Source organism: Mytilus trossulus, chromosome 7, assembly GCF_036588685.1.
Source record: "Mytilus trossulus isolate FHL-02 chromosome 7, PNRI_Mtr1.1.1.hap1, whole genome shotgun sequence".
Taxonomy (NCBI): domain Eukaryota; kingdom Metazoa; phylum Mollusca; class Bivalvia; order Mytilida; family Mytilidae; genus Mytilus; species Mytilus trossulus.
Window position 1 is genome coordinate 10,813,583 of NC_086379.1, and position 20,189 is coordinate 10,833,771.

Sequence of the window (20,189 nt, forward strand, 5' to 3'; positions counted from 1 at the left end):
GTGCAAATTGGATTTAATTAGTTGTAAAGAGTGTCCTTACAAGTTACCCGCTGGCGTTTGGCAGAATAATCCCTGTAAATGGCCAGATGTGCAATGGGGTGATGTGTATTCATACCTTATTGACAGCCCAGGTATTTGCATTCAATTTGAAGATTTTGCTTTTCTTCCGCTTTTCCCCCCTGTTAGCTTAATTTATACATATATAGTTACTGAACATTATAAATGTTTATATTTTAGTTTATATACCAAACATTAACTTATTTTATTTTTTTCCCATTTAAATCAAGAAATACCGAATTGAAATTTAAAAATAAATGAAAATATATTGTCAAATTATTTTTTTATATCTTTTTTTGCCGTGAATTTTGATTAGATTAAACAAAATGCATGTACCTAAACAAATCCTTTTTCTTAATTCAAAATTTGTCTTTGTCTTGTCTTGTAATAGACAGTTTTTTTTTTAATTTCGTAAGACACTTGTCAAGCGTGATTTGAAAAAAAAATGATTTGGGTGTAGCAGGGATTTGTATAGTTTGTCTCATGAAGAGAATAACAACCTTAAATCTAAATCATACTTTTAAGATTATTTATTCTTAAATAAAACTAAACTGTTAATTACCAAATATTTTTTGAAAGTAATTTTTTAAATAGAAAAAAAATCAAAAGTCTTCCAAAATTTACGGACCTTCAAATTAATGTGTATGTTTCAATTAGTTAGTTCTCATTATCATAAATAATTTATAATGACTCTTTACTAAGTGTACTTGTATGATAATAATAACTCTTTATTAGACCAAGTTCAAATAATAATAGGGGAGGGGGCATCTGTTTTCTGTTAAAATTTCCTAACAGGTAATTGATGAAGTTATTTTTAACATTACAGGCATATCCCCTGTTGTTCTGTCTTGTTTAATCTGTGTGTGTCTTGAATTTACCTTGCCATGTGAAATAGATATGTCAATACAGATCTAGACATCCTGTGTAAATCAGTCACCTGTCTTAGTTGTTTATTGAATCTAATTCAGTAATTGGCAAAATTCTTAATTTAGGTTTAGTAATAAAAAAGTATTGATCAGATAATTAAAAAGATTTATCTTATTATATTAAATTTCCCTAAAAAAAGTATGAAGGCAATAAAATAAGACAAACTTATTTCCCCCTGCATATGTATAACTCGAGATGTATAAATGGACGACTGAAACTATAGGTATAATTCTGGAAAAGGAAACTGTAAGTCACAAGTGGCTTTCAAAAAAAAATCTGAAAGAGTCAAATTTTTTAAAGTACTTGCAGGTCATACATATCTCAAATAACTGTTTAGTTCAATTTTAATCTCCAGACTTTTAGTGAGTGTTTTATACTAGTTATTGATCCAAGTGTACACACACATAAATGAACACAATACTTATAAAGTTTTTGTAATTACAGGTGTTTACACAAGGGAAAGCATGAAAGCTTTCAAAAGCCTAGAAGCACACAATTTCTTTATTTCTGGATGGGTTCAAACTGTATTTCACTACCTAACAGAAAAAGGGGCCCCATTTATCCTGAAAGCTGACGTTAAACCATCTCAGAGAGTTAATGAAGATCCACATCACCCATGGGTTGCAGTAAATTCTAGTGGAACTGTTGTTGCAGCCCACTGTGACTGCATGGCTGGGTAAGCATTTACTTATGCTATTAACTGGCTTTATTCTTTCCTTATAGCTCATTGCACATTTATTTGAAAATCAAATACCTAATAACTGATGATGATGGGTTAATATACACATACATGTGTCAGTCCAGCGAGAAGTATTCCAAGAATCAAGACATCAATCTTTTATCTTAACATTAACAATATTATTTAAATAACAATTTATTGTCTGCATTTGTAGGCTCTGTTTCGTTAATCTTTCTACCTTTTATGTATAAATGTGCAATTATGAAAAAATGAACTTCAAAATAATTAAAAATTTTAAAAACAATATAGTTTTACAAGAATATTGAATAATTTCTATAAATATTTATTTTAATGTTGTTTTTTTATCAGGTTATCAGAGGTATGTTCCCATGTTGCAGCACTCCTGTTTAAAATTGAAGCAGCAGGCAGACTTGGTTACACAAGGAAAGCATGCACTGAAGAACCATGTAAATGGAATGCTGATTTTGTAAAGAAAGTTTTACCAGACCCAATTTCTAAAATAAAGTTTTACAAAGCAAGTACTGTTTTGAAAGCCAAGTCTCGTAAAAGAAATCGTAACCGGAAATTTACCCCAGCAAATGATAATCAAAAGCAGCAACTATTAGATTCACTAAAAGGATGTACAACAAAACCAATTGTTCTATGCACATTTAATGGGTATTCAACTGACTTTCATTGGACAACACCAACAGTTAATACCCCCAAAATTCCAGCAGCACTCAAAGACTGGTATCATCCTGATAATATTAAGCTTAGCATAGATGAATTATATGATAAATGCAAAGGTATTGCTGACTCTATGACAATATCATATGAAGTGTCAAGGTATATATATGACTGCACAACAGCCCAGAGCAGCTCTATGACATGGTATGACCAACGTGTAGGCCGAATTACATCATCAACAGTGCACAATGTATTACATACAACCCTTGAAAATCCCTCAACATCTCTGTTGAAGAAAATCTGTGACCCAGCACCAAAACCACTAAATGTACCAGCAGTTATCTGGGGACGTGAACACGAGATAAGTGCCATTAAAGAATTTCAACAGGTAATGTGTACTGACCATCAAAACTTTTGTGTAAAGAAAGCAGGTTTTTTGATTGATTTGAATTATCCATATATTGGTGTCAGTGCAGATGGAATAGCAAAATGTGACTGCCATGGAAGTAGTGTATTGGAAGTGAAATGTCCATACAAATATAGATCAAGTCTACTTCCTGAGTTTCTTGCAGACCCCAATACCTGTCTTACAACGGACCATGAACTGAAAAAAACTCATCAGTATTATAGCCAGGTTCAACTGCAAATGTATGTGCACAACATGAACACATCCTTTTTTGTGGTATGGGGTGAAAAATTCACTGTTGTCAGCAATGTTACCAAAGATGATGAATTCATCAAAACAATGCTAGAGAAATCACATAATTTTTTTATTAATGCAGTTGTGCCTGAACTTCTTACAAGAAAGATTTCATCACCAACGGAAAAGCCTATATCAAATGATGAATTATTTTGTATATGTCAGACGCCTGAAGATGGCAACATGATAGGTTGTGACAACCAGAACTGTAAATATAAGTGGTTTCATCTGGATTGCATTAAGATGAAAAGAGTACCAAAGTTTACCTGGTACTGCTCATATTGTAAAAAACAGTAGGAACCTGCCTTTGTACATGAATTTATATATATATGTGTAAAATTTGTGTTATATTCCAAATAGATGATGCATATAGTTCTGAACTATTTCCTTGTTTTAATATCTCAATTGTTTGTTGTTATATAACTTTACATTGTATACATTATACAGACTGTGATATTTTAGACTTTTCTTTTATTGTCCTTAGCATGCATAAAATATTTGCCACTGGACAATAATTTTAAGTAGCCAGTTTTCAATAAATTACTTTGTTGAATTAGTTTTTAATTTATGTAGATCTACATAATTATATGCAAAATCAACGTATTGATGAGATAAGATAAATACATAATTGTGTTTTAATTGTACTAAAAAATGTATTACATTAAAACATCTTCAGTTCAGAGTAAAATATTTCAGTTTTCTGAATATACAATTCCATCACCAAGATTAGTTAGGGATGCACACACTCTGACAATTTTGTCAATTGACGTAAAACAAGATTCTTCAACTTCATCATTCAAAGATTTCACTAAAACAATATTCAAAGTCCCTTTCAAAATGGTATAACGATTCTTCATTACTCCAATAACTCTTTCAATGTGAATCCTCACACTTGCTAGCTTTCGTGAAGTTTCAACATCTTTGGCAGGTAATTGTTTTTTTCCTTTCGTAAAGGCTGGTATAAGTAGTTCAGCTGAGCACTCTGTTGCAAAGTCATCTTGAAGAAGGAAGCCCCTATCTGCCAGAATTTGATCACCTGGGTGATGGTATTTACGATCAATAAAACCACAAGAGCGCACAAGTTCATTATCCGACACTCTACCACCCCATGCATTTGATAGGAAAGTAACAACTCCTAATGGGTTGCATGCAATGAAAAACTTGACAGTGCTATGTTTTTTGTAATTTGAATACACTTTAGCTCTTGCCTGTAGGTTTTTTGGGCGTTCAATAAAAATTTCAAAACAATCCACAATTGATGTGAGTCTTGGGAATTTAGCCTTAAAAATACCCGGAGTAGTCTGTTGAATTGTTTCTCGATCTGGCCAGTGAATAAGGAAGTCCATCTTTGCATACATTAGATTAATCCAGCGCCAGAAAATATTGTTTATTGTTGATAATGCAATACCTCTGTGATGAGCTATGAATTCAAATGGTATGTCTAACCGTAGCTTTATTAAAGTTGTAAACATTTGATCTCTTAGTGAAAAAGTGTCAGTAAGAGGAGTCCTTGTCAAGAATTGAGACAAGTAGGTATTTACACTCATAAACACAGTCCAAGAGAGTCCAGTAAAATATTTACATTTCTGGTCATTGTTTTCAACACAAGCTGAGTTTAACTGCGATTTCACTAGTTGATCATGTAAACTTTGGTTCTCAATCAAAATATTATCCTTTTCATCACGTAAATTGCTAATTTCTTTGAAGAACATTTCACGCTCAGGTTGTTCTGTTGGTTTGTTAAAGCCGTGCCTATTTATATAAGAAGAAATTGGTTCTGCTATATACATCGGCTGTATGTTTTCCTCATTTCCTGGAAATAGCTGTTTTGGAGATAGCATTAGTTTCTTGCACTCTGACACCTGATTTACTATAGGCGTTGTTTCATGCTTCCTTTTCAATGCATTAGCATGCCTCTGAAGTTTCTGCTGTTGCTGTTTCTTTGAGCTTACATTAGTGTTGTAGTTGGAACATAATCTGGGTGAGTTTGATCACTTGATGGTTTTCCTACAAGTGCAAAAAAACAAAATATTTGTCAAGTAATGTCTTCTAAAAACATAGAAAAAAGGCTGCTTAGAAAAAAAGGTGTTTGTAAATGAAAAAAAATAATTTAAAAATATACATGTAGGTCAGGAGAATCATGACAATTACCTTCAGTTTAGTTTACTTATATTTTAAATATATATGGAATACAACAACTCTGTCTCAAATGTCTGACAGAATATAATATCTGTGAATGAGACTTTGAACATCAATGAACAGAAGCAAATAAATATAAATAATCAAGGACATACATCATACATGTACAACTGATATATACATCCTTGGTACGAAAAAAAAGAAGACAAAATTCAGAATTCATAAATAAAATAAACAAATAAACATACCAGAAATAAAATGTGCATTACACACTACTGAGTTCTTAGTAGGAATCCAAGGTGTGCCGTCTGGTCGGTCTCTTTTCAATGCAGTCAACCACAGATTAAAGCGTTCTTGGTCTTTAGGAAATTTATGGAACGATAAAGACTTTAACATCATATTGTGGTTTTGACAACCAACTGCACAGCATGTTTTGGGCATGTTGTCAGTTCTTTATTTTTACAGAAAGGTGCAATAAACGTTGTGTATGTATCGAAACTTGCAATAACAATGGCGGATCGCTTCACCGCTCATAGTAACAACAATGTAAAGGGAAGTAACTCTGTAGTCCAATACCCGGATGTTCGAAATTATGTATTTGATTGTTATAATGCAGTATTATATAAAATGCAGTATAATGTACAAATAGTACAAATATCTAGTAAGGGACAACATCAAAAGTTCAATGTAGGATAAAAAACTTAATTCACATAGTTTTTTCACTGACCCCCCCTACCCCCCTTCTTTACTTAATTTGGGAAAAAATGATTTACCCATATGTTTATATGTAAAATCGATTTTGGATTAACAAAACTTGCAGCAATGTTGAACCCCCAAACTATTTGATTTAAGTTTTTTTTATCCTACATCGATCTTTTGATGTTGTCCCTAAAGCATCACATATTTTAACAGAGTGCCAATGATCCAGAAGGAGTAAGCATTTATCATCATGATGTAGTAGTATATTGAGTTTTGTCACCATTGTTCATACACATGGTTACAACCATTCTGTTTATCCAAGTAACTCAACGTTTAAACAATTGAAAAGTTTGACCAATATATGTTTTAATAATAATATGTTTTGTAAACATGAGCATTTGATAAAAATATGATATATGTTTATAAAAAGTGTAATTTCAAGTACATATACATGATTTTAATGTCTTTTGAAAGTAAAAAAAATATTTGCCTCTTAAACATGTTAAATTAAATAGATAACCATTAAAATGTGCTGGAGAATTGTTTGCACTATGATACATTAAACAACTATAGTCAAGTCACCTTCAGGTAAAATTGACACCATGTTTTTGGTTGATTTTGTTTTTGAACTACCAACCGCATCCATTGGAGATGATGTTTTTCAACTAGAGGAATGAAAAATCTTTCCAAAAAAAACCACCCAATACTGTACTACCTTTTGTTGTGGTTGCACTGTATAATCCTGACCTTCACATTAGCCAAGATCCTTTGATGTTCAGAAATTCAGTTTTATATCGAAAAGTGTTTTAAAAGTTCATTTATCATTTTATAGATATGGTTCATTATTAGATAAAGTTCTACAAGATAAAAAATTAAAAGGTCTATTAAATTATGAAAACGGAGAGTTACTTGAATGGTTGTAGCATGATAAGACCTTGAGGGAATAAGTCACTAATTTTGCACTGTGTAAGATTTTTTTGTTTGATTTGAGGGCATGAAATTATGATTTTTTTCATGTTTACAAAAATGAAAAAATGGTGCACAAAAGGTTGTGTGTTTGATAGAACTGCTATGTATTTTATTATAGCTAGGAAAGAATTTTACACGTTTTGAAATGTTGACTCAGAATACATAAACTTGCAGGTTTATGTGGAATGGTTTTTCAAAATATATAATCTTCAGGTTTTTTTTAGGCAAAAGCTTTAGTATGCAACAATAAGTTTTATGCCGATTTTTTTTTTAATAAGTGCATAAGTATGTGAATATCAATTTATTAGGTTAAATTTGCCTCTTGTTAAAAAATCAAAAATTAATGAACAATGTGATTGACATATCATCTTTCCCTATGTTAAGAAAATTAACGAATGCATACTGGGTGCTTTGGAACAAACATTCTGCCAAATATTTAACTGCATTTTCATGTATAGTGTGTTTGTATGATTCTGGCATAGATTGTGTAAGCTAAATAGTTAGCTATGAGCAGGAGCTAATTATAAAGTATTCAAACTTAAATTGCTATATAGGCAAATAATAAATGCCCAAATTGAATGACTAATGTAGTAAATATTTGGCTTTATAGTATCCCTTGATAATATTTCATAGACTTTCAGGACGAAAAGTTTAATTATTAAATTCATATAATAATTTTTTTTTAATGATTTAAACATCATTAGTATGAATAGAAAAATGTCAATGTGATTACATATATTAGATGAAGTTATGATGGAAACAACACCGACTAATGTGATACTGGAATTAAAATCATTAAAAAATACTTTTGTATATTTTTCAGTCTGAAACATTGAAGAAGGATGAGGAACTCCCAGAGAATGTAGTCAAGGCTGAGGGAGCTTCTCCAAGATTAGTAGCTAGAAAAACCATGAGAGATTTTGTTGGCTTAGAAAAGAGTGATAAGAATACAAAAGATGCTATGTTAAACTTTAGTTTCTATTTAACAATAGGAAATATGGATGAGGCATTTAAAGCAATTAAATTAATAAAAAGGTAGGCATATTCAATTGTCGACAAACATGAATATAGTATAAAATAGTTAAAAAATTGTGGTTCCTCAAACATTAAAAGCAATGTTCATTACAAAAAATGCTTTCACATTATGTTTGGTCCCACCTGATAAAAAAGTCACATAAGTGAGACTTAGGCCTGCTGCTTTTGGCATCATCATATGTAAAAGTTTGAAATTACGTTTAATACACAAGTTGGAGCTATCTTTGTGTAGAAAGTTTAATATTTTCGCTGTTCTTCTTTTTAAGAGTCATCCATGAAAATAAAATTGCAAGAAGTTAGAAAATAACTATTTTGACATTTTGCTATTTACATTCATCAGAATCACAATGGATAGAACACAATTGCTAATACAAATTCTTCCGATTTAAAAGTTCCCATGCAACATGTGCAATGGTATTGATAAAAGTATTGTATCAACCAAAATAATGACTTCTAAAAATATTTTGTATACCTTATCACTAAATTTTACACCGGTGAAAATAACCCTTACATCTGATACCTCTTCTTGTTTTTACAGTGATCAATCTTTCTTTTTCAGCATTGGTTACAGGAGTACTAGTTTCTTTCCATTACACAATTCAATTCAATTCAATGTTTTATTAAAGTCTCATCTCCCAACAAGTACAATCAATCTTTATACAATAGTAACATTGTACAATAACACTAAATAAAATGAGAGCCATTCTATACAGAATTATAAGAGACTATTAAAATGCATAGATAATAATAATACATAATATGAAATAAAATACTATGTACAATATATAAAATTTCTACGTCTTTTTAAAATTAAATGACAGGTTTTGGCACACACACGAATCATATTTACATCTGAGAATAAAAACACTATCTTTTGATTATCATCTAAAGTATTAAAATTATCATTAAAAGTTTCAGCAACATGATATAAATGGTTTCTAAAATCGTCATAAAGAGGACATCTTAATAAAACATGCGCTTCATCTTCAATAAAAACGTCACATATATGGCACACTCTATTTTCTAAAACAATATTTTCATATCTCCCTGTTTCAATTCTAAGGGGAGCAACACCACATCTAAATTTGGCGAAAGCACTTCTGTGACTGAAGGGTAAAGCTATTTTGCAGTATTCCTCTGGTTCAAAATTTTCCTTTAACAGTCTGTAAGTTCGTAGCTTATTGCCACCTCTACCCGATATAGATTTATCAGAATGCAAAACAGCATGCCAATTATCGACATGTTTTCTATGTAATTTTGACATAAATTTTTTATAACATAGTTAGTGTCCATATTTTCAGGACACGATAAATGACTTAAATTTAGTTCACAGAAGGTTTTCTTTACTAAAAAAAAAAACACATGACCTAGTTTTAGTAATTTAATTCTTACAAAGCGCTTTCAGTTTTTTCCATCATGCCCCTACTGTAGCTGAGTGGGCATTCATTTTTACCCATGTCTATCTTGTCTATCCATCCTGAACCTTTCTGATCTTACAAGTTTGCCTCAACCAAATGTTTTTGAACTTTTACACAATGCTTATTACCACAAAACACAGTTTGATTTCAAAATTAGGTGGCATCACTTTAACTCATAATGAGTTATGCCCCTTTATAAACATAAAAATTATTTGTTCTCTTACTTTAATTGAACTCAATGAAATATTATGAAACTTATACACAATGCTTATTACAACAAAACAGTCTTAAATACGCGGAACCCCTGCATCTGTATGTGGATGTTGACTCATGCATATTAACAATCGGGGGCATCTGTGGTCCCATGGATGCATTTTCAATTTATTTTAAATTATTTTACTTTCATTTTGTTACAGTGAATCAGTGTGGGAGAATATGGCCAAGATGTGTGTAAAGAGTAGAAGACTTGATGTTGCTAGTGTATGTCTGGGTAACATGGGTAATGCTAGAGGTGCTAAAGCTCTGAGAGAAGCAATGAAAGAACCAGAATTAGATGCCAAGGTAGCAGTTCTAGCCATGCAGCTAGGATTAAAGGTAGGTTTATACACATCAGTTTTCTGAAGAACGTCAATACTGTGAGAAAGTAAGAAATAGCTTAAAAAAATTAGAAAATTATTTATCTTAGCCATTAATGAATATATGATTAAAAAAAGTCTTGAAAAGTTCTTAATATTAAAACATATCTGTAAATAAGTAAAATATGTTAAGTGTAGTAGGATATTCTTCCCATTAAATCAAAGATTAAGGATAATAATTTTGGTATGATATTAACTAACATTTTATTTAAGAAATGATTCATGGGGGCTTGAATATATATTGTGATTTTACCACGGGTTGTCCCTTAGCGATAGAGAGGGATAAAATATCGGCATTAAAGGCCAACCCGTGGTAAAATCAAGATAGATTCAAGCCCCCATGAATTATTTCGATTCTAATAGGGCAAATACGGCAATTCTCATGGATCAAAGCGCTCTAGGAGTCGAGGTGGAGTCAAATATTTTCCCATAAAATGCTCATATTCTGACATCATCTTTCTATGACGTTGGGAAGCTCATTCATATAAAAGCATATGACGTGGGAGTACGATTGGAACAGCCCATGCAATATATTCATATTTTACCATAGGTGTCTCCTTGTGAACTCAAAGCGTTATAAGGACGTCATGTTAGAATTCTTATTTTAACATGTAACAAAGTTTTTGTAAAGATTTATTTATTTTAAAATGAGTTTAACTTTCATCCATGTCTATCATGCTGCATTTTCTTAATTGGATAATAAGGAGTTATAACAATAGAATGAAGAACATTAATCATATAAGATTTAATTTATAATTTGATTGTTATAACATAAGTATTCTACACTTTACAGGAGGATGCTGAAAGGTTACTGAAGAACTGTAAAAGATATGATTTGTTAAATGAATTTTATCAGTCAACAGGGCAGTGGAAAAAGGTAAGATCATTTGTAGGCTAGTTTGAGAATTACTTTGCAATTGCCACATAGTTCTTGCTCAGACACACTCTTTTAGCTGTTTAGGTAAGTGCTTCAATTTTTTTTGCATAAATAGAATAATGAGATGTGATAACATTGCCAGTGAGACAAGTGCCTACCAGAGACCAAAAGAAAGAGAACTATAGGTAACTATACAGCCCTCAGCAAAACCCTTACTATAAAAATATCCATGCATGTCAAAATGTATAACAATTAAAAGAAAAAGGCCCAGTCCTGACAGTTAGTGGCATTATTTTTTAATTTATATCAGTGGTTTATAGTTTTATTGAACTTTCAGTATTTTGAAATGATATATAACCAAATAAAAATTATTTGAATCTAAGCTTTAGCATTAAGATTTTAGATACAAACATTTATTTTTGCAGGCTTTGGAAACAGCAGAAACCTATGATAGGATACATCTCCGTACAACATATTATAACTATGCCAAGCATCTAGAAACAAATGGAGAATTATCTGAAGCTATACCAAAGTAAGCCTTATATTAATACAAAGATTCAATATTATCTGTATAATGTTTAATTATGTCACAAAAATACTTTATATGAATGTATTATATACATCATCTTTTAATTAATATTTATCAGAGTTATGGGACTTTTTGTTTTACTATCATAACAACAATTTCTTCATGAGTAACAGATTTACTCTTTTAACCCAATGAAACCTATTGAATACAACTCCTTTGAGAGTGTTTGCCAGAAAGCTTTGATACTTTAAGGTGACTTTTTTGCCGTACACAGCTATTTATCAACTGCGTAGAAATCTCTTGTATTTTTAAATGGTGTATTTTTTTCCTTCCAATACAAGATATTTTAAAATAAAAACTTCACATGTATTTTGTAGTTTTGAGAAATCTGATACACATAGATTTGAAGTCCCAAGAATGTTATTTGAGGAACCAGATGCCTTGGAACAATATATTAGTCGACATAAAGACAGGTATGCAGTGTACAGTTTAAATTCTCATTTAAGGTGGTATGGGTGTCTTCCTCCATCTTGGATTGTAAAAAACAGGTCCAGAGGTCCAAAGGTCCAGATTTTCTATCAAGTTTGCAAAATTTGATGCAGGAATTCAGATATTTAATGTGAATTTTTATTTAAAGGAACGTATTTATAAGAATATAACTTATAAATATTTATATTTTTGCAAATTTTGATTATTTTTGGTTGTTTTTAAATTTTTCAAAATTGGCATTTCAAGGGGAGGTAACTCTAAAACAGTACATTTTCTGAAAGATTGTTCATGGAATTTTCCTATTTTGTATTTTAGCCTGAAAAAACGTACGGTGACCCTATCTTTTCTTTTGATATTCTCAAAGCATTGTCTCAAAGCTGTCTTTTCCTTAAGTGTTTAACAATTCTATCATTTTGTTTAGTTTCCCATCACAATATGGTGTTTTTTCTTGTATAATCCATACAAATTGTGTCATTTTGTCACGTCCTGTAGTTCGAGAAAATGCCTGGTGACCTATCATTTTTATTATATTTTTCAACATATATCAATAGATACTACATTTTGGCAAAGTATGAACAAATTCTATCATTTTTATTTTAGACTCCCATACCACCTTAACATGTATATAAAACTTATAGTTTACTGTACATAGGTTGTGAACCTTAAAAACATCACTGTCTTAAATAAAACATCATATTTAATTTATCAGTTGTTTAATTATTTTTTGAGTGTTTCAATTAAATTACTTTTTTATTTTATTTTTGATCAAATTACTTTGTGATACTTTAGACCATGTAATAACTAATGTGAAATAATTTAAAGAGTTGTTGATATGCTTTAGAGCTGACAAAGCTATATGCTTTTAATTTTTTCATGTTTTGAAAGGTCTATTTTCATATTTTGACTTTCAAAATGTCAAATATCCAGTACACAATTTGAGGTTTTAAATGAAAAATAAGATTTGTGAATACTAGATAGATTAAGAACAATCAATAATTCAAAATTTGGAATAGTTAGGTACTGTAAATTCAGAAATTATTGGGAGCATTTATTATTGAGATTTAGTCATTTTAGACTTAAATGCGATTTTAATTTTTACAACTTTGAGAAATATCCTGTTAAATTCATATAAAATATTTCAAAATGCGAGTTTAAATTATTGCGTTTACAACTCAGTCGCATTTTTCGCAATAATAAAAACCTTGCATTAATTTCTGAATTTACAGTAATAATTTATACTTTACTTTTTTGCCAGTAAATTATACACAATGTCACAAGTATGTAGCAAATGATTTAATTTGAGGAAATGATACCTCTTGTTTTTCTGTGTGAGGAGGATACCACTGTTTATTCTAGTTGAATGATACCTCTGTTTATTTTATGCAATTTCCAAAAACTACTTTAATTTAATGTAGGGCCCTACACAAATGGTGGGCACAGTACATGGAGAGTACAGGTGAAATGGAAACTGCCCTGCAGTATTATGAGAATGCCCAGGACTACCTTTCTCTAGTCAGAGTCTATTGTTACTGTGGAAATATGGAAAAAGCTGCAGAAATCTGTAATGAAACAGGGGACAAAGCTGCCTGTTACCATCTAGGTAGACAGTTTGAAAACCAGGACCAGATCAAAGAAGCCATACATTTCTTCCAGAGAGCACAGGCATTTGGTAATGCTATCAGGTTATGCAAGGTAAGAATGTACTTGTTAGCTGCCGACAAATCAATGTTCATTTATAACATTTTCAGGGTTACATGAATGTATTGGTATATTATCTGAAGATATTCCTCTTTAACAAAACTATTATACTGTTAATCATATTTATTTGAGAATACTGACCACAGGGTTTTCTTTGGGTTATGTAACATTTCAATGAAGTACCAAAATGTATTTATACTTACATGCAAATTTTTGCAACACCATTGAATCAACAATCCATGAAAAAGATGTATCAATGAAAATAAATGAATCCACAGTATGTATTTTAAAAAAAAAATCACAATTTTATATTATTTAAAGACTCTTGTTTGTATGCATATTTCATTTCATTACAGAAAAAAAACTTTAAGATCAAAAAATATTATTTTCAAATATTTGTCCTCTTATAGCTAATCTGTAACATTTTCAAAGAAGGAAAAAGTTTAAATATTCTGTGTTTTATTCTTAATGTTTTCTGCTTCCTTTTCCCCCAGGAACATGGATATGAAGATCAGTTGATGAATCTGGCATTGTTAGGACGACCTGAGGACATGATGGAGGCAGCTCGGTATTATGAACAGAAACATGGATCACAGGACAAAGCAGTTATGTTGTACCACAAGGTATGTCAAAATTGAAATATTAGACCGTTGGTTTTCCCGTTTGAATGGTTTTACACTAGTAATTTTGGGGCCCTTTATAGCTTGTTGTTTGGTGTGAGCCAAGGCTCTGTGTTGAAGGCCGTACTTTAACCTATAATGGTTTACTTTTTAAATTATTATTTGGATGGAGAGTTGTCTCATTGGCACTCACACCACATCTTCCTATATCCAATTAATCAAAATAAATATTACTGTACATGCTGTACTATTGATTATTTAACCATTGTAAAAGGGAATTGAAGAGAATTTCATGTTTTTGTGAATGATGGCTTTATAACTTGTTCCAGTCAATTAAAAACAAAATTATCAATAAGTTTACAATACATGAAATAGTCAGGAATAAGCTCTGAATTATATCTGTTGATAAAACATAATATGCTCATAAATAGGGTTAAAGGGGTTACAATCTGGTACATTGAAAAATACTGAATTCCACAGTTAACTGAGGTTAATATATGCAATATATGTTTGAAGAATCGTTTAATTACTGTTATATGTATATTTATAGGCTGGAAACTTTTCCAAAGCTTTGGACCTTTCATTCAGAGCTAAACAATTTGGTGCACTACAGCTGATATCAGGAGAGCTTGATGAGAGAGCAGATCCAGAACTTCTACAGAGGTGTGGTGATTTCTTCTTAGAGAATGGACAATATGATAAAGCTGTGGACTTGTTAGCTATTGGCAAGAAAGTAAGTTTCAAAAGGATTCCTTAGTATTATCTAATTCTTAACTGATTAATCCGTTCCTGCCCTGTTGATTATTTTTGTTTGATTAACATGTGGTTCGTTTGATCTCACTTCTTCATTGATAAAAATTCAATTATGACATAAAAATTTCTTGCTGTCCTCTGACCCTCCTATTATGACATTACTTAATATAAAGATTACATCTTTATGCAAATCAATGGAAAAGAAGGATTTAATTTGTTTGCATTTCGTCTAAAAATCATTTAAGAAACATATTATACCACCAAATCTCATACAACATAACATTTCTCCACTGAGGACAGTTAAATTTTAAATGTTTAAAAGGCTTTGATATAATCTATATTTGCATTCAAAAATTCGTATCGCTGTTTTTCAATATTGTGGAAATTGCAATGTATTTGATGGTGCTCAAGATTAGAACACTGTTCTTTTATAACTTCTCACAAATAAAAAATAATTTAAAATCACGTTGTTAGAACCAGAAAGTTATATCTGGGTATATATATATTACAGTATTGGGAAGCTCTAAAGATATGTATGGACCAGCATGTTGAGATAAATGAGGACTTAGCAGAGAAGTTAACCCCAGATAAAGATGAAGCTGGTATTGATACTATGGAGAGAATCAAGATTCTAGAAGCTATAGCTGAAGTCTGTATGCATCAAGGAGGATACCATCTGGCTACAAAGAAATTCACTCAGGCTGGAAACAAAATCAAGGTAACAAGTAGACAGAATTAATAAAAAATGAGATGTGATATGATTACCAATGAGACAACTCTTCACAAAAGAGATCAAATGACACAGAAATTAACAACTTTAAGGTGACTTTTTGGCCTACAAGAATGAGCAGAGCATAGTCAACGATAAAGGGTCCCAAAATCACAAATGGTAAACACTGAAGACTGTTTGATCAAGCTTTTACCTTTAGTTCTATATCTGTATATTTACAGTTTTATTTATAGTCGTATCACTATATATCTTTTTGCAAAATATAAAACTCTGTTTAAAATTTTTGTTAAAAAATATTTTTGTTAGACTGAAAAAATTACACATTTGTGATCATTGAGTGTTTTTGAAATAGAGGAAACCATACATTACTAATATTAAAAGTTTCTTTTTTTCTTAAGGTAATTAAAATATTTCTTTAAAAATGTGTAACAATTTGTTTATTTGTTAGATGTCCAAATATATAAAGTCATGATTTTTTTCTGAGCATTTACTGGTTCAAGTTAATGTTTATAAAACACATTATTGGTAACAAGATAGTGTAAAAAATTGAAAAAAATTTACCAATACTCTTATATTACAGGCAATGAAAGCCTTGCTGAAGTCAGGTGACACAGAGAAGATAGTATTCTTTGCTGGCGTGTCCCGACAGAAGGAGATTTATGTAATGGCTGCTAACTACTTACAGTCCCTAGACTGGAGAAAGGACCCAGAGATCATGAAGAATATCATTGGATTCTACACCAAAGGCAGAGCTCTTGACTCATTAGCAGGATTTTATGATGCTTGTGCTATGGTATAAATGTTTTTGTTTGACATAATATATTTCAGTTTGTTTTGTCAGACAATATTGGATAAATATGTTGTTTTATTAGAAGGGGTCCTGTATAACCTACAGGTTTTTACTTAAATTTCTTATTTCCAGGTTGAGGTATGAATTTAACAGTATTGCAAGCAAGACATTGGGTTCAACCTGCCTAATAAAATTGAGAAAAAGAAATGTATAGAAGTCAGAAATGAATGGGTTATAATTCATTTTAATTTTGTTTAAGATGACTGCTTGTTTTTTTTCTTTTAGCTGAACTTCCTGGCAACAATAAAACATTATTATACTTTAATATTAGTATTCATATGCTAATTGGATATCTGCACACAAAACATTTTGTAATTTACACTTAGTTTTTCAATTTCTGCGTAATGAAAAACAAGTATTTTAAAATATTGTTTCTCTTTATATTTTCAACTTATATTTTATGAATAAAAGCACATATTTTCCATTTAAAGGAGTAAGTTCGGTAAGGGCCATATTTGGCCCCAATTATAAAGTTCATAGTTATAAGACAATAAATGTTTTAAGTTGCCTTAAAGACATGTTAGAAAGTTAAACAGAACTGTTTTTGTCAAAGTTTAATTCTAACATGTTGATTTTTACATCCAAAAAAGGTCAAAATAAGGGATTTTGGTGAAATTTGACGAAATCAGCTAGATTTCAACCAAATGAAGGACCAGGAAACATAAAGCGCAGGCGTCAACAAGCTTAAGATTCAAATAAGACATGTGAAATGTCTTCACAAACATTATTTTAAAAGATCTTTCTTGTCGACGTATGCGCTCTATGTTTCCAGTCCAATAATCTATGGAAATTTACCCATTTTCATGGATTTTTTCGTGAAAAATCAATATGAGTACAACTTGTGACGTCATAATGAAACGCAGAAACGTAAAATTTTCAACAAAATTGTTTATATCCTAGCTAGTCAATGTATTAGCTATAATTTATTGTGATATTGGTCGATAAATCTGAATTTGAAATTTACGCTAAAAAGGGGGGCCATTTTAGGACCTTATCGAACATACTCCTTTGTTTTATTTAAAACACTGCAAACACATATTCAATTGAAGTTTTGATTTCTAGGTTGAGATAGATGAGTATCAGAACTATGATAAAGCCCTTGGTGCATTAGGAGAGGCATATAAATGTTTAAGTAAAGCTAAGATGACTGATGAAATAATGCAGGAAGAGAAACTCTCTCATCTTAAAAACAAAATGGCTTTGATCAAAAAATTTGTAACTGCAAGAAGGTAGGTTGTACAATTATAGTCAGCAGGCTATTACTTGGAATAGTTATAGAATAATTAAAATATTGTAGTTGTAGTTTTGCAGCTTGAATATTAGATAACTCTTGATAAATTTTTAGAACAGAGATATAAGATATTTTCTCTATATCAGTGATTGCCAACTTTCAGGGCGTTGAGATTCAATTTATATTCACTTCAATTTTTTTTTCTCTCTTTCAAAATAAATTAAAAGATATACAATAGATTGATTAGACCTTTTAGAAAAATAATGAGTGCTTATCTGAGAACTTTTAAAGATTGTCCTTCAATACAGGTAATAATTTAGTGTCTAAATATTACAGAGCCTATCAAGACAACCCAGAAGAAGCTGTGAAGCAGTGCCAAGTATTACTGGAGGAACAAAGCTTAGATACTGCAGTCAGAGTAGGAGATGTCTACGGACTAATGATTGAACATTATGCTAGACGTGAGCGATGGAAGGCTGTAAGTTTGATATGCCACGGAAATGTTTATCATAAAATTGAGAATAGAAATGGGGAATGTGTCAAAGAGACAACAACCCGACCAAATAAAAAATCACAACAGCAGAAGGTCACCAACAGGTCTTCAATGTAGCGAGAAATTCCCGCACCCGGAAGCGTCCTACATCTGGCCCCTAAACAAATATATACTAATTCAGTGATAATGAACGCCATACTAATTTCCAAATTGTACACAAGAAACTAAAATTAAAATAAAACAAGACTAACAAAGGCCAGAGGCTCCTGACTTGGGACAGGCGCAAAAATGCGGCGGGGTTAAACATGTTTGTGAGATCTCAACCCTCCCCCTATACCTCTAACTAATGTAGAAAGGTAAACGCATAACAATACGCACATTAAAATTCAGTTCAAGAGAAGTCAGAGTCTGATGTCAGAAGATGTAACCAGAGAAAATAAACAAAATGACAATAATACATAAATAACAACAGACTACTAGCAGTAAACTGACATGCCAGCTCCAGACTTCAATTAAACTGACTGAAAGATTATGATTTCATCATATGAACATCAGGCACAATCCTTCCCGTTAGGGGTTTAGTATCATACCATCATAACATATATGAGAAGAACATAACCTGTGTCATGCCAACAACTGTTTTTAGAATAAATGTGTTTAGTTCCGATGCAAAGACCTTATCAGTGACTCAATATTAACGCCAAAATATGCAATCTTTAATGACTTGACAACAGTATCATAATTATATCCCTGCCTAATAAGTCTATTCAAAGGTTTTGTTAGTTTCTGAGGTGAATACTGACACCTTTGTGCTTTATCAGTATATATATATATGAATTTAAGGTTTGCTTTGCAGATGCATACAGCTTAGATTCACAATTTTATTACTATTAAACCATAATTTACAAAATTGAATGTCCCTTGCAGTGCCTTCATTATATGATTTGAATCCTGTCCACAAAAAGGTTGTCCTTTGGTTGTCTAGCTGTGTTTTGTTTTGTCACCTGGTCCCCCCAGATCATTGGTCCTTTGGATATCTAGTATGAATTTGGTGTAAGTTGATCCTGTCAACTAACGACAATGGTTTTATTGACATGAAATGTAATATTTTTAGAAAAGTAAATAGAGGAATTCAAATATAGAAAAAAATTCAATAAGTGACCAAACAACACATAATTCATGAAAGCTTGTTGCCCATGAGTTAATTATCTGTGTTGTTTGGTCACAAAGTGAATATATTTTTTATTTAAATTCTTTGATTAGGCCACACCAATTTGATTCCTTGTTCGACGGACCCCCCCGCACCTATTTTTTTCAAAACAGAATTTTTTTATTTTTATTATATTCCCGCTTCCCGCATCCGGAAATGAAATCATGTCCATTTCCTGCACCGATTTTTTGTAAAGATTATAAAAAGATCTCAACATTTGTTTTTAATATCACAGTCCAGCCGTTATATAACGATTTTAAACCTATCAGCACCCCACAACACTGTAAATATCTGCGAGAATATTTGTTTCAGCATGAAAAATAAAAATTCCGATAATAGTTTATTTTAAGGACATCCATGCGTATTGTGGTCACCGGATTTTTACGAGATGGGTCACAATGAGGTCACCTTGCATACGGAAAATATATCGGGGGGGAATTGCTTGCTGGAAGGAAGCAATTCAAATAAAGTAAACTTCTTCTAAATATGAATGAATTAAAGAATTTTCTTCAGAAAAAAGTATATGTACATAAGTTTTACAATAAAAACTATCCATTGAGTTATAAAAAACATATGCATTATATTTTTTTTATTTGAGGTTTCTTATGACTTAAAAGCAGAAATACCAGTACAAAACAAAAAGTTGGTTTCTTTCCCATTAACTTATATTCCCTATAAAAAAATGTTTGTTGTTAAAATAAAGTACAAAGAACTTCTAAAGGATTTGCCTTCAACTGCAATTATAATGTATGGTGACGGCCATA

General features: G+C 31.1%; 1 protein-coding gene across 3 annotated transcripts in view; it reads left to right on the forward strand.

Moving 5' to 3' along the window:
- Window positions 1-20,189, forward strand: part of LOC134724623 (intraflagellar transport protein 140 homolog) — a 56,025-nt gene that overhangs the window by 30,680 nt on the left and 5,156 nt on the right. For all 3 annotated transcript variants that reach the window (XM_063587758.1, XM_063587760.1, XM_063587759.1), the window contains 12 exons: window positions 7,681-7,892; window positions 9,727-9,904; window positions 10,739-10,822; window positions 11,248-11,354; window positions 11,729-11,824; window positions 13,256-13,532; window positions 14,033-14,161; window positions 14,709-14,891; window positions 15,423-15,629; window positions 16,222-16,434; window positions 17,554-17,720; window positions 18,059-18,200. In XM_063587758.1, coding sequence (XP_063443828.1) covers window positions 7,681-7,892; window positions 9,727-9,904; window positions 10,739-10,822; window positions 11,248-11,354; window positions 11,729-11,824; window positions 13,256-13,532; window positions 14,033-14,161; window positions 14,709-14,891; window positions 15,423-15,629; window positions 16,222-16,434; window positions 17,554-17,720; window positions 18,059-18,200 — 1,995 coding nt within the window. The remainder of the gene's footprint in view (window positions 1-7,680; window positions 7,893-9,726; window positions 9,905-10,738; window positions 10,823-11,247; window positions 11,355-11,728; window positions 11,825-13,255; window positions 13,533-14,032; window positions 14,162-14,708; window positions 14,892-15,422; window positions 15,630-16,221; window positions 16,435-17,553; window positions 17,721-18,058; window positions 18,201-20,189) is intronic.